This window comes from Cnephaeus nilssonii (genome assembly GCF_951640355.1).
Source record: "Cnephaeus nilssonii genome assembly, chromosome: 8".
NCBI classification, from domain to species: Eukaryota; Metazoa; Chordata; class Mammalia; order Chiroptera; family Vespertilionidae; genus Cnephaeus; species Cnephaeus nilssonii.
The window spans coordinates 90762713-90778361 of record NC_137079.1 but is presented as its reverse complement, the minus strand read 5'-3'; the positions used below and the strand labels follow the sequence as shown (position 1 = coordinate 90778361).

General features: G+C 44.1%; 1 protein-coding gene across 5 annotated transcripts in view; it reads left to right on the top strand.

The window, feature by feature from the left end:
• Window positions 1–15649, top strand: part of ATP7B (ATPase copper transporting beta) — a 96629-nt gene that overhangs the window by 32528 nt on the left and 48452 nt on the right. For 2 of the 5 annotated variants that reach the window (XM_079779067.1, XM_079779066.1), the window contains exon 1: window positions 3510–3962. The exons of 1 other annotated variant lie outside the window; for it this stretch is intronic. In XM_079779067.1, coding sequence (XP_079635193.1) covers window positions 3726–3962 — 237 coding nt within the window. In that variant the 5' untranslated portion in view covers window positions 3510–3725. Of the gene's footprint in view, window positions 1–3509; window positions 3963–4810; window positions 4880–14670; window positions 15047–15649 lie in introns of those variants that run through there. 2 more of the 5 variants (XM_079779070.1, XM_079779069.1) reach the window with 2 other exon arrangements.

The window sequence follows — 15649 nt, the reverse complement described above, 5'->3', positions numbered from 1 at the left end:
TGCTCCTACCGCCAGCCAATCGGCCACCTGAGTCCCACCCCCCGCGCCTCCAGCCGGCCCAATCGTGGGCATAGCGGAGTGATGCAATTTGCATATTACCTTTTTATTATGTAGGATACCCTGTTGTAAAGGATAGGCTGTTTGTACTGCTCATGTTCTCTGGGAACCTTCTGGGCCACTGCTTCCCAGCATGCAGCTTAGTGTCAGATTCTGTCATTCTGTCCTGTCACAGGATCTGGGACTCCTCTGCCTGTCTTGGGAGAACTGGCCCAGTGTTTTTTCTGAGAAGCCCTGCCCAGTGTTAGCCTCTAGCTGGGTGAGCAGGTAATCTTTGTGAGTGCTGAAATATTTGAATCAGGTGTCCCCCCTCAAATAGGGTCCTTTGTCCTGAAGGTTCCTGGTAACCTGAGCTGCCCATCTGCCTTTGGGCCCAGACTTCTTACATTACAGCAGGATTGTTTAGGAAACCAAGGAAATGCTTATTTTTATACAGAAGAGATTCACAGAAACTGAGAAGGTGGGTAGGGGATAAAGAGATGAATTTAGTTTGGAAAATAAAATTTGCACATGTAGGAGACAAACTAATTTAGTCAGGGAGACACTGAAAGCCTATAGTTCTGGGAGGAATACTAGGATGTGAGAGACTAGTGGAGTTTGCCCTTGCTTCATCAAAAGGGGCCTAAGAGCACCGTGAGACTGCAGATAGAAAGCATTCTGATCCGTCTGTGGTTTAGCTTAGCAAGTACTTATTTAATATCTGATATTTGTTCACCCCCTTGTTAGGTTTGTGGACAGATAAGACGGAAGAACCTCGTCTTCCAGGAGCTTACAGGGTTTCCCACTGCTGAGTGTATGCTAGGCATCATTGATAAGTAGGGCCTGACTGAGTGCAACCTCAATGGAGGGAGACTTGTCATCCAGTATCCATAACGGCTGCTAGTTTGTAGTCTGGACACCAGTGATACTGGAATTCAGAGACAGCCCTGCTGGAGTGGAGGCGCCTCTAAGGCGAGGCAGGACTTAGAGGATAAGGAAGATTAGATGGGGAGGGGCTGGAAATTTAACAGTCAGGTGTGAGGAGAGGAGAAGGTTCCAGAAAAAGGAGTTTGATTCTCTAGCCTGGGAAAGTGGCTGGAGCCCTGGCTGTTTCATAGGATTCTATGGGAACAAAGAAGAATCCATCCTTTTCACCCGCAGACATGCTTTCCCTCCAGCCCTCATTTCTCCTCATTTCTGCCAAACTGGAAATGGCATTGTCATCCTCAGGTCCTTCCTTTGTGTCACCTGCTGTCATCAGTTGATGCTGAGCCTGGAGGACATCCTCATTTGTTTAATCCCACTCTCCTGTTAATTCTTTGCTCCTTATAACCCTACTAGTATAATCCCCTCCCCCTGAGTCTTCATTCCTCTGCCTGCCCAAACTGTTGTTTCTAAATCACAAATATAATCACGTAAGTCTTCTGTTAAAAACTGAAGATTCTCCACTGTCCACAGGGCAAAGTCTAAACCTCATGCCCTTTGTAACCTGGCCCCTGCCTCCTTTTTCTGGCTGTGTTTTGGGTTTGAGTGACCATTTAGGAGAAGAAAAAGTATTTTACAGTAAAGTATATTTTTCATAGTTCACAGGGCTACTTGGGATATATGGTGCCAACGTACTTTCCTTATTAACTACTCACAGCTACTGCACAAAAGAAGCATTTATATTTATAATTATCTCATATCACTAAGAAAAAGTTGAAATAAGGATAGTAACTCATATTTTAAAAGGCAGTAGAAAGATAAATTATACCTTTGGGGAGATTTCCACTCAGAGTGGCAAAAAGTTTTTTTAAAAATCTGGTGCTTAAAGGGATAAGACTCAGGTATCTGGAAGACCTACTTATCGTGCCCAATAAAGGAAATGTGAGGTGATCAGCAGGCATCAATCCATAAATCTTAACAGATCCTATCAGGAAATAGGGAGGTCATAGGTAAGCAAGTAAGAGTTGAGAGATCGCCAGAAAGAAATCATACATACACTAGGCTCATCTCTGTTGGCTTCTGGGTGGGATTGGGGGCTGAGGCCCTTAGCATTAAAAATCCCCTTTGGTCATTGATTTAAGTGGCATTTCTTAGAAATGGAGGCAGGTTCTTTTTTGGCTGAGCACATGGACGATAGGAAGCCAACCCACACACATTTTGGAGTTGGCTGCCCTGAGTGTGTTCCAGAAGTGGAGCAAACAAATGGCCACATCCCCACAGAGCAAATGGGAAACAGGAGAAAACAGAAGAGTCAGCAAGGGCCTGTGGTGAGTGGACCAGTGGTGAGGCCACCTCGCCTCAAAAGGAACAGATCTCTTGGTCAAGAGTTCTCGGGGAGGAAGGGTCACCGTAAGCAACACTTAAGAGGCAGATCCTCAGTGACCGTGAGCAGAAGGGAATGAGTTCTTTTTTTAAAATATATTTTATTGATTTTTACAGAGAGGAAGGGAGAGGGAGAGAGAGTAAGAAACATCGATGAGAGAGAAACATCAATCAGCTGCCTCCTGCACACCCCCTATTGACCAGAATCCAACCCGGGACCCTTCTTCAGTCCTCGGGCCCAGGCTCTATTCACTGAGCCAAACCGGTTAGGGTGAAGGGGATGTGTTCTAAATGTCCTCATTGGGTGAATACCCCTATGACTCCCCACTCCCCAGCAGCACATTGTTGGGGCGAGGGGGAAAGTAATGCAGGGGACACAGAGTGACTGTCTTACCAACCAGCTCCATTCAGTCCTCAGTGTGCACACTCCACACTAACCTGTTCCAGGAGGTGTTGCCAGGATTAGTGGCTGGTGGAGCCTTTCTCCCATGGAGGAATGAGGTCACTCCTTCCCCTTGTCTGTGGAGGGCGGGGTGGGCGTGGGAAGGGAGGCACTGCTGCTAACAGAGCTGGAGGCCGCCGGATTACACACCGTCTAATGTCTCCTCTTAATCCTCCCGTGGAACAGACGGTAGCCTGAGAAGCCTGCATTGTGTGTTAGTTCCTGGCTGTTCTGCCACATATAAACCACGGGTAAGCTTTGTTATCCAGTGAGTTTCTGTAGTCAGTTCTTACTGAGGTCAAGCCATCCATTGGTCCAAGGAAACACAAAGCTACAGAAAACATGGAATTTTCTTACTCCTTGATAATTCAAGTCATGTTGCCTAGGAAATACTTCTCTCCCTTGACGCTCTGCACACCGCCAGCACTGGAGCTATGGAAGAGGCTGAAGTTATTCCAAGAAAGTGCTGGAAGTTTGGTGATAAAAAGTGGCCGTCTTCCCCCTGCCTCGAGGTTGAGTTCCTGGAAGTGCACACGGCCAAAAGGAAACCGTGCTCAGCGTTGGGAGATGATTGTGCTGGGCTCCTGTACCTGCCTCTAGGTGTCCCAACAGCTCGGGGCAGAGGCATGTGCGGGCCGTGTGCAGAGTTCCAGTGCCGAATGCAGTGTGATGACTGAGATAAACAAGAGCAAATATACGTACAGCAGTGTGCAGTCTGCTCGAATTCCTGAGGCTTGCTGCATGCCAGACCGAAGACTCGCTCGGCCCTTCCTGGGCTGGCTCAGGAGCAGAGTGGAACCTGCAGGACTGAGCACAGAAAGTGCCCTCCCCATTGTTAGTTAGAGGAATACTTTAAAACCATTTCCTTCTAAGGTGACTGAGTAGTCTGGGGAAGGTGAACTGCTTTAGTGGAGGCGAAGGTGTGACCCTGGACACAGCAATGGAGAAAGCTGGGGGTGAGATGCCCGGGAACCCTGACCAGTCCTTCCTAGCAGCTCTGCATGGCTCACAGGGGACCCTGCTGTCTGTCCACAAGTGGTGGTCCTTGAGGAGGAGCCTTCGGGAGAGGGGTCCCACCAGGCAGATGCCTTTGGAGGAGAAACGCTCTCCCCTATCAGAGGAAGGAAAATTTTCCCAGGAGGTTTTGAATGGAACACAGGAAATCCGTTCCACTCAGGTCAGTGCAATTGCAGAAGGGCTAAAAAGCCAAGAGGCGGCTGGATCTGGTTTATAGATGGAGGTTTCTTCCATGCCTTACACAGGAGGGCTCAGGGGTGCAGATCTGGCTCAGTGAATATAGCACTGAGACCCAGCAGTCAAGGTGAATTCTCCAGAGATTAAGACTATGGTGGATAAACCTTGTTGGGTTTTATTGCTTCTTATTTTCAGGACATTTTATAAGCCTTTGTAGAGCAAACGTTTTCCAAAATGCAAATCAGACAAAAATGGATCTTTCCCTTTTTAAAATTTTAAATGTATGCCTTATTTTGTTAACCTCCACATTTCGACTCAATAAACATTTCAAAAATGTTTCTGGAAAAAGAAGCTGCTATTAAGCAAATGAAAATTTTGTTAATTTAAAGGTCTGGTAATATTCAAAAGTAAGGCAGTGTAACATTTTGAAAAACGATGTCTTTCAGTAGGAATTCTGGGTGGGACTGATGGACTGTAGGGGGTCTTTTTCATTGCCCTAGGTACTTGGAGAGAAAAAAGACTAGTTAGATACAAAGGAAAACTTTCATAATTACTTTGCCCCTTTAGCAGTTATTTTATTTTATTCTTTTTAGGGTTATTTGTTTAGAAAGTCCCCAAAACTAAAATTTTGTGAAAGATTTTTGAATTGTACTATGCAAGAGATTTATGAATGTGCATTTATGCAGTTTACGGCCAGCTTTTATAGTTTTAGCTCAGTGTCTGAGATAGCAAAATAGTAAATTTTTTTTTAAATGCTTGAGAAAACTTCTTTAAAATGAACTTTCTTCTGTGTTTTGGACTGGCAGGAGGGGAAAAATGTCTTTTAAAGCATAACTGGAAAAAACATGAAGTCTGGAGAGGGCATCCCTGCCTCCCCCTGTGTATTTGCAGTTTCTGCAGGTGGGGCTAAGCCTGGTGAGGTTCCTCCAGAATTACCCCCTCCCCACAACAGGAGCAAGTTAACCCACGGGAACTCAGTGCCTGGCCTGGGTGCTCTGGTCCCGGCTTCCACAGACCTGAGCGTGGTCTCTTTTTAGAGGCTGGTCTCTTTTTAGGCCCAGGACAATGGGCTGGAAAGGAATAGGCCCCTGCCTCTCAGAATCCCTCTTTGGGGGAATGGGAAGGGTAGAGGTTACTAGGGACTGGTTCCCGTTGGAAAGCAGAATTCCTCTTCCTCTCAGAAACAACTGCCCAGGACTCCGTACCCATGGCCTCACTGACTACTTTGGCTAATCTTGGCGGCTGTTTTTATTTGACTCTAGGGTCCGTATCTCTGATAGTATATCAGTCCTCAGTAATCAAGCTGTTGAATGAATGAACAAATAAAGGAGAAGTGGATTTATATTGTTAGGTTGTGGACTTGACCATTTTAGAAAGTAAGATACAGCATTGTATGTTGTGTGAGGGGTGGATGGATTGGATTTTATTTTTGCCTAGATGTAATCAAGCTAGCCCAGATGGCACAGTATATCCCTGCTAAAATAAAGGGGAAAAATTAGATGTAGTGGTGTGATCCAGTTACTTAAAGAAGTCACTACTGTTAACGTAAAAACATTCAAACCTGTGAAGAATTTTTGTGAGTTTATTTGAGCCAAACTGTCAACAATTGCCAGGAAGCAGAATCTCAACAGATTGGGATAATGCTCTGGAGAATGGCAGTTTTTCATCTTGTTTTATACATTACAATCAAAGGAGGAGATGTAAATGGGTTACATGAAATCCATTGGTGATAGATTAGGGAGGCAGGAGAAAGCAAAGGAGGGGGGCAACCTCTGGGATTGGATAAAAAGTAAAATGATAGACACATAGTTCTTTTACCCAGGTGGGTACAATAACAGTGAAGGAATTTATGGTCTCTGTCCTGACACCCAGGCACATTTGGTTTTGCCCTGAGGGGTCCGGAAAAAGAAGTTATAAGTTACCCTGACATTTCACAGGCATGTTATCTTAGATGCAGAAAGACAATCGGCTTAGTTAAGGTAAAGATTGACCTTTGTCAGGGAAGATACTGGCCTAGGACATGGCTACCCACTATAAACTGCTTTTAATTAAAGTTTTAATTTTAGACCATTCTTTGTGGTTACAGCAGCAGCAGCAGTACTATAATATTATTTGTTTTTCTAGAGCACTTTAGATTTCTTTAATCTAGTTTCTTCAAGATTAGTATCAATAACAGATTATAAAAGTGTGGATTTTTTTCCCTTCTAGACAAATAGGGTATAGTGTATGCTCATACATTCCTGCACATTTTCCCTCTTTAATCTATCTTGGATATCTTTGTATGTCAATAGAGTGGTTGGGGGCGATCAGGCAGGTAGGCAGAGGCAGTTAGGGGCGATCAGGCAGGCAGGCAGGCGAGTGGTTAGGGTCATCAGGCAGACAGAGGCTGTTAGGGTCATTAGGCAGACAGGCGAGAGTGGTTAGGATCGATCAGGCAGGCAGGCAGAGTGGTTAGGGTCGATCAGGCAGGCAGGCAGAGTGGTTAGGGGTGATCAGGCAGGCAGGCGAGTGGTTAGGAGCCAGCAGTCCCTGTGGGATCAGGCCTAAACTGGCAGTCGCACATCCCCTAAACTGGCAGTCGCACATCCCCGGATTGCAAGAGGGTGCAGGCCGGGCTGAGGGACACCCCCGCCCCCCAACCAAGGGAAGATTATCTTGCACTGGGCCTCTAATCTATATATACAAAAGCCTAAGTGACCGAACAACCGGTCGACTAGTTGCTGAGACGTGCACTGACCACCAAGGGACAGACGTTCAACGCACAAGATCGGGCTCCCTCCTGTCTGGATTGGGCCTGCAGGGATCCATACAAACTGGCTATCTGACATCCCCCGAGGGGTCCTGGATTGCGAGAGGGTGCAGGCAGACCAGGCCGAGGGACCCCACCAGTGCACGAATCTGTGCACTGGGCCTCTAGTATAATATAAATAGCTGAATTATCTTAATATCATTGTGTGACATTCCTTCTAACCAGCTATAATATTGCATGTATCTAATGTAGGTCTTTCAGATCATTATCTTATCATAATTCTGGGGAATGACATAAGGGATTTATGATCCTGTGCTTCTGACAAACTATTTTTTTCAAATGTAAAAAAATATTCCAAGGTACTGACAGTTGCTTAATAGTGACAGACTTGTTATTTAAAACTTCTTTGTTTAGGGGAGACTTGAAATACAGTGTTATCAGAGAAGATTCTGAAGCAAAAAAAAAAAAAAAAAGCTGTTGATAAAAATCTGATGAAGTAATTGTTACAATATATATATATGTTAAAAGCAGTGGAATTCTCTGAAATGGTTAAAGCAGTAGAATTCTCTGAAATGGTTGATAGTAAAATTAAAATGAGAGTGCGAATGGGTTTCTGAGGTAATATTGTGAAGTGCTTCTTGGGAGAGGTCTTATAGTTTGTAAATTTCTAAATTTTATTTTGTTTTATGTAGAAAACAATATGTTCATATGTATGTATTGAAGCTTGTTAATTTTATTTTTTGTTAATGCTACTTATTCTCCTGGGCAAATAGTGGATATTCTAAATCCAGTTTCTCCATAAGGGTTAATGTTTTTTCTTGCTGTGGTCAAGAGAACAAAACAGGCAATCAAGGGTCATTTGTATGGAATTTTCCAGAAAGCGCAGTCTGCACCAGGGCTGGGGCCGGCCCTTGATGTCAGAGAGCAGGTTGTTGCACACACAGCCCAGGCACATAGTGGACCCTCATCAATGTCTGCATTAATTAATGCCTGAGTTTGGGTTAGTTTGTTTTTTTCAGTAGATAAAATTTAAATAGTAGTCACCGAAAGCTCTTTCAGGATTGTTGTGAAAACTATGTTAAAGGACAGTCTGAATGGGTTAAGGTGGGGGTGGGGGAATAAGCACACTAGTTTTAATTATATTAGTTTTCTTCGTCAGTAAAATGGTGGAAAATAAGTTCCCTGCACACCTCCCTGAGCTGCTTTTGAAGATCAAGTGAGGCATTGTTTGTCTTCATAGTCATTCATTTTCAAATATTTATGATGTTAGCCTTTTTAAGTCCCCTTAGCTTTCAGGCCTCCCTACAAAACTGTAGGGAGGGCATTATTACCCCATTTTATACCTAAGAAAACTGAGACTTGGATTCACTCATACCCAAGACTATCAGACATACCCTCAAGAAATCAACAAGTAGGAACTTGGCTAAGTGAAATAAGCCAGGCAGAGAAAGATAAATATCACATGATCTCACTCATTTATGGAAAATAAGGAAAAACATAAACTGATGAACAAAAACAGATCCAGAGATAGAGAAACATCAATCAGAACGTCAAACCTAAGGGAAGGTAGGGGAGGGTGGGGGTAAGGGGGAGAGATCAACCAAAGGACTTGTGTGCATGCATATAAGCCTAATCAATGGACACAGAAAATAGGGGGGTAAGGGCATGAATGGGGGGGTTAGAAGGATAACGGGGGAATAAGGACACATGTAATACCTTAATTAATAAAGAAATTTTAAAAAAGAAATCAACAAGTAGGAAAGACATATTTAAACAAACATACATGAAAATGTTCTGTAGTGTATAAAGCAGTGATGGGCAACCTTTTGAGCTTGGTGTGTCAAACTTCGCCAAAAAACTGAGCATAACTTGGGTAGTGTGTCACTTTGAGGAAAAAAACTAACTCCAAGACTCTAGTCGCAAATGTTTCATCCTCAGGAGCAGCAAATGTTTCATCCTCGGCATACGGCCGCGTGTCATCAAAAATGGCTACGCGTGTCAGTGCTGACATGCGTGTCATAGGTTCGCCATCACTGGTATAAAGCCATGCACAAGTATATCATCAGTTCATTGTTGTTGTCACTTTTATCGCAATAATTAATATTATTGTTGCTTATATTAACACTAGAGGCCTGGTGTATGAAATTCATGCATGGGGGGTGGGGGGTGGGGGTCCCTCAGCCAGACCTGTGTCCTCTCGCAATCCCGGACCCTTTGGGGAATGTCATGCCTAAACCGGCAGTCAGACATCCCTCTTGAAATCCAGGACGCTGCATGCACCATTGACCATACTTTCCATACAGGTGAAACGCATCTTGCTGTTGTATGGGCAGCTACATTTTTTTGCCCTGATTATAAAAAGTAGCACATCACATGATCCTTCTGAGGCAGTAGTATCATTTTCCCCATCTTATGGGTGGAAACACTGAAGCAGAGAGAAGTTAAGTAGTTGGCTTTGTCACACAATTATAAGTGTTAGCATCAGGGCTGACCACAAAATGTGCAAGCCAGAGTCCATGCATGTCATTGCTGCATCATCCTGTTTTTTCAGTGTTAGAGTAGCCTTGCCAGGTTTTAATTTTTAAATCTAAGAGACTGTTCCCAATATACAGGGTAGGGTCCCTAGGCCTGGGCGGCGATCAGGGCCATATGTGGGGCAACTGGCAGATGGGGTGATGGGGGGGCCCCCCACTGGCACCTGTCTTGGCTGGTGGCCTGGCGCCGCCCGCTGGCTGGCACCGCCCCCAATCGCCACCACTGGTTGCCTCCCTCTCGGGGGGGGGGGGGGGGGGGGAAGCATATGTTCAATGCAGGAGCTGCTCCCTGGTGGTCAGTGCACTCATAGCAACCGGTCGTTCTGCCATTTGGTCAATTTGCATATTAGAGTTTTATTATATAGGATGGTTTAACAAAACATTTTCTTCCTTGCCTTAGATAAAATGAAAAACCACATTTGTTTTCTGGTATTGTTACCGGGGAGACGACCAGACCTCGGTTCTTCTCTTCTTGAGGGAAAGATTTCAATCAAGAGACAAAGTGTAGAAAAACAAGCAGTAATTTACTGACCACAGCAAAAATATACTTAGGACAGTGGAACAAAGAAGGGCATAGAAGAAGCAACAGGAGAGCCTAGGCTAAGTTGCCTTGGATCACTGAAAAGTCAGAGAATAGGGGGCCTTGGAGACAGGTTCAGGGGGTTAGCCTGGGACGAGCTGCCACTGCCTATTGCTTCCCTGGTCGCAAGACTCATGGGGACTCTTAGAGGTTAGGGCAGTGGTTGGCAAACTGTGACTCGTGAGCCGCATGTGGCTCTCGAGCCGTGGTTTGCCACTCTGTTGACTAATGAGTTTTCCGACCACTGCGTAAGGCATTACCCTTACCCAGAAGTTTTCACTTCAGGTTAAAGACATTAGTACATTATTAAAATGTTTTTTAAGTGTTTTTCCCTAAGGCAGTGGTCGGCAAACTCATTAGTCAACAGAGCCGCAGTTTGCCGACCACTGGGTTAGGGGATACACGGGGGCAGGAGGGACGAGACGGGGAAGGGAATGGCATGGGTGTGCTCCCTGGAGGGAGAGCACCCTGGGACCCTCCTTTTTAGAGGTCTTAGGGCAGATCAATAGAATATTTATCAGCTTTATGCTGATGTATCAAAATGCAATTTATTCCCTTAATTTGTCCCTGGGTATGTTTGACAAATGGCACTTAGTTGGATTTCTGTTATCATCTCCCAGAGTTGGGTGATTTAAGCCATTTACCCTCTGGTTGGGGAGGAAAAGTGAAAACCATTTATTCTTAAATGTCCTTGGTTTAGGGAAGAAAGGATTTACTAGATGGCTAAAAACTGCTGTTTAACTGTCTTTCCTATTCATCTTGTCCTGGAATTTCCCTAGCTTATTACTATTCTGTAACAGTATGAAAGTAATACTTGTTTATGTTCTTTAATTTAAATTTTTAAAATTGGAAAACACAGAGTTGGTGGGGGAAAATAGGTTTACAGTTGTGAGTATGTGAAGCAGAGTTTATTCTTTATTAATTACTAGTGGCCCGGTGCACAAAATTCATGCATGGGAGGGCAGGAGGGAGAAGGGTGTCCCTCAGCCTGGCCTGCACCCTCTCCAATCTGGGACCCCTCAGGGGATAACCGGCAGTCGGACATCCCTCTCACAATCCAGAACTGCTGTCTCCTAACCACTCGCCTGCCTGCCTGATTGCCCCTAACTGCTTCTGCCTGCCAGCCTGATTGTCCCTAATTGCTCCCCTGCTGGCTTGATTGCCCCTAACCAACTCTGCCTCGCCCCACATTTGGGACCCAGGATTCCCTCCTCCAGCCGACCACAGGCACCTGGGATCTGGGCTTCCCTCCCTCTGGTCAGCCATAGGCACCCAGGCCGGCTGCAGCCTCAGGGGATGGTGAGCAGGTGGCTTCGCCTGGGCTGTAGCTGCAAGTGCTGGCACCCAGGACCACGGGGTGGGTGGCTTCTCCGTCTTCCCTGGGATAGAGTGTGGGCGACTTCTCCGGCTGGCTGTGGCCTGGGATCATGGGGCAGGTGGCTTCTTCGTCTCCTGGGCCGCACCAGCCTGAGGCGCTGGGGCCCGATTTCTCAGTCTCCCCCAGGACGTGGGGCAGGCGGACATGGGGCAGGCTATAGCCTGGGATCACAGGGTAGGCAGTTGCTTCTTCTCCCGGGCCGCACCCAGCCTCAGGCGCTGGGGCCCGGTTTCTCTGTCTCCCCCAGGACATGGGGCGGGAGGACGTGGGGCGGGCGGCTTCTGTTGCTGGCTGCGGCCTGGGATCACGGGGCAGGCGGCTTCCTGGTCTCCCTGGCTGCAGCCAGACTCAGGTGCTGGCACCGGACTTCTCTGACTCCCACAGGCCCGGAGCGGCTGGGGGGCGGGGCTGCCACCATCTTTTCAGGTTAATTTGCATAGTCACTCTGATTGGCTGTTGGGTGTAGCAGAGTGATGGTAATTTGCATGTTTCTCTCTTATTAGTGTAGATTGTATTATTCTCCTTATGAACAACTGTAAACCTACTTTTGCCCCACCCTTATATATACAGATAGTAAAAAATCAGCTTACCCATAAATAACCTCAATTTTATGTATTAATAAATAAGTATATGCTCTTGTAAGTCTATATGCCTATAGACCTAACATGGAGACATTGATTCCTCCTCAGTGGGAGTTGTAGAAGCTGACACCCAAATGCCTGGTTTAGGTATGATCTTTTCAAGTAGTCTCTTGTGATCCTCCCTCCCCTGTGAATCTCTGACATCCATTGAATCCTATATAATAAAAGCCCAGTGACTGAATGGCTGAATGACCAGAATGACCGGTCAACCAGTCGCTATGACGCTCACTAACCACCAGGGAGGAGACACTCAATGCAGGAGCTGCCCCGTGGAAGTCAGTGTGCTCCCACTGACTGGGATCAGTGGTGCTCCCACAGCGATCGATCCTCGCAGGCCACACCCCCCACCAGTGCATGAATCACGTGCACCAGGCCTCTAGTTATCAGATAAGAACAGAGCCAGGCAGGGACTCAGTCACAATGTATTCAGGAGGATGTACAAAATTGCCACCTCTGCCTGTGTCCTGTCTTCTTTCCTAAGTGTAGTTGCTTTGAGTGTATTTGGAGTTAGAAATATGTATTGAAGAAAGCAGAGAGAGTACTGATGTTCTACTGTGGTTTTCTGAAGTTCCCAAGATAGCTAGAGGTGACAGATACTAAGGGATTAAGGCCAGGCTCAGCCTCAGGCAGCTGGCCTCAATGGTCCTGGCCACACCCTTACCTCCCTACTACATTCACTCTGTACTGCTCCAGTAGCTGTATTTCTTTCATTTTGTTTTTCTGCATTGTAGTCTCTTTCTGTAATTAACATGGCTAAAAAGAAAAAGTAACCTCAAAAGTTGTTTTAAAAAAATAGAGCCTGCTAGACTTTTGAGCTGGATTTAAATCCCAGCTCTGTTATTTAAATGGATTTGTGGCATTGGATAAATCTCAGTCTGTCTCAACAGTAAAATGGTGATAAGAATGCCTCCTTATAGAATAACCTTGAGTATTAGGGATATAGAATGTCATCCTTATAAAATAACACTGAGAATCATTAACTATTTGCTACCACTGGGTCTGTGTACATATAAAAATATCAGTACTTTTCTGTATTTTGAATTCATGAAAGTTTAGGAATATAGAGTTGTATGAGATGGAGGTTATATATTGGAAAAGTTGCATACATGCATGACATTTTTGGCTTATAAGTGGTTAAGGGCATTATACACCCTTCAAAGAGAAAGAAGTCTCAAGGATAAGTGGGCAAGTGGTACCCTATTTAAAGGTGATAGGGATCCATATGTAATTGAGAGATCTCAAAAGTGACTAGTGGTTTTTCCACTATGTACATCATAGTATTGCTCTTTGATGTGTAATCACGGTTCTTTTCTACGACTTTTCAATTTTAGTCTGGCTTTGAAAACTTTCATCAAAACATTCCACCTGATTTCCAATTTCTTCATACCAGGTTGGCCTATCTGAAAGTCTTCTTTTTCTTTCCTCGCTCCATCTTGTTGAATCAACACTTTATATTCCTTTATCTGTTTTTACCTGGCACTCTCAGCAGATTCCATGTGACCTGGATGCCTAGAGAGATAGTAAAGAATAGAAATTCATTTTGGATTTCCCTCTGTGAAATCCCTCTCTCCTCTTGTATTTGTAATCCCTTCTAATACTAATGCCTATCATACTAGTAGTTTATTAAAAATTCAAAAGCTAGCAAAAATTCTTCCCCAACCTGGTATTGGGCCTACAGAAGAAGTCCCAGATGTTTGTCTTCAAGGAGTACATAATTTAGTGAGAATTAAACAACACTAGGGCTTCTACAAGGTTTTCCCTGAGTACAGAATTTGTCTCCTGGGCCCACTCTCCAATGCCCTTGATTGCTTGAAGAGCCCTTAAACCTAAACTTATTTGTTTGAACTCATTGCATGAGAGTTTTTCACCACCAAGGATTGTCTTCAGAGTGGAATTAAAAGCATGCACATCCACCCACCATGTGTGTACACTTATAAACTATCCAAACACTGAATAACTGTTAGGAGATTGTTTGTAAACCTTCAGATACTCTGGTGATTCATAAAGTTGATTATTTGCAAAGTTTTATCCTCCTTAACTACTTGTCCTTAGAAACCTGCCTGTCAGGAAGGGGGGCCTCTGAGCATTGTTTGCTACAAACAAATAGCTTCCAACACTCTGCTAACCCTTTTTGGCAGTGATCCAGGGGTCAAGAACCCGCACTGTGATTTGGGGTTTGGTAAGGTGTAGCTAGACCTAAGACAAAAAAAAAATAAGAAAAAGAAGTTGGGTAGGGATTTATTTTTCCAACAGACTGGGTGGTTGAGGTTTATGTCTTTTTATAAGGAGGCAATTTCTGCTTACTAACATATTAAAGTGAATGTCCTTAGATATTTTCTTAGTTTTCATTTCACCTTTTTCAGTTAAATAAGTATTTAATTAATATGAATTACAATTACAATCAAGTCACAGTTCTGGATCTCCTTTATACTCATGTTAATTTATTTTAATTTTTCAATTAGTTATTAGAATTTGGTAACACAATTTGGTATTATATAATAAGTTGTACAGTGAAAAGTAACTCTTCTCCCTCTTATACCCTAGTCACTTGATTCCTTCAACCGTCCAATTCTCAAATTCTACACTAGTTTCTTATATATTCTCCCAGAGATAATCCATGCATGTATAAGCATCTATATGTATAATAGTCCTTTTCTCACACAAATAATGCTAGCATACTGTGAAAGATTCATTTTGGTGGCCCTTCCAATGAACTACACCTCCCTGTGTTTAAGTCTTTATGTAATTATCTCAATAATGACTGAACTTGGCCATGCGACTGGATTTGACCAATGGCGAACTAGTAAGAGTGATGCAGGGGGGACAGGCTTGATATGTGCTTGCACATGGAATCTGTTCTCCGGGCATGCTCACTATTGTGACACTCCCTTTTAGAACCTACAAACCACCAATTGTGAGGTGTACCCAGCCTAGAGGCTACATGGAACAGAACTGAGGTTTCTGCGACCAACAGCTTCCAGACAGCAGCTGGCATCAACTTGCCAGTCATTGTGATGAATGAACCATCTTGGAAGTGGCACCTCCAGCCCAAGCAGTCCACTCCAGAAAATGCTATGTGGCATAGAGAGCGAGCTTTCCATATCAAGCCCTGTCCAAATTGAAAATCTACGCGCATTCGTTATAAACCACTTAATTTGGTGTCATGCAGCAATAGATAACTGAAGGTACTATATATTTCTGTGCCTTGCTTTTCACTGAACGATATATTAGATATCAGTCTATTTCAGTATTTATAAAGTTGCTTTAATCTTTTTAAGAGCTGGCTAGTATTCCATTGTATGGCTGTGCAATAATCTAATTAATCATCCTCTTATTTATGGACATTTATTTCCAATCTTTTGTTGTATGCTTCCTTTTGCATATAAACATAACATATTTACTGGCTAAACTTTTAGATATAGAGTTGCTGGGTCAAAGAATATGTGAATTTGTAATTTTAATACGTATTGTCAAGTTGCCTTCCAGAAGTGACATTCCCACTAGTTCTGAGGATCAAAATGAGTGCCAATCTGAATGGTGAAAACTGTGCCACAGTGAGGTTGGAATGTTACATTTCTCCTTTAATCGTTTTTTATATATTGTAAAGCCATTTGTATTTTCTTTTTTATGAACTACCCTCTTTTTTCTGTTGGGTTGTTAATCTTTTTCTTTTTTGAAGGACCCCTTTATGTGTTAAAGAAATTAGCTCTTAGTTTGCTTAATGTGAAGTCAAGCTTCCCCGCCCCCCCTCAGTTTCTTCTTTAACTTTTGCCTTGGTTTGAGCAATT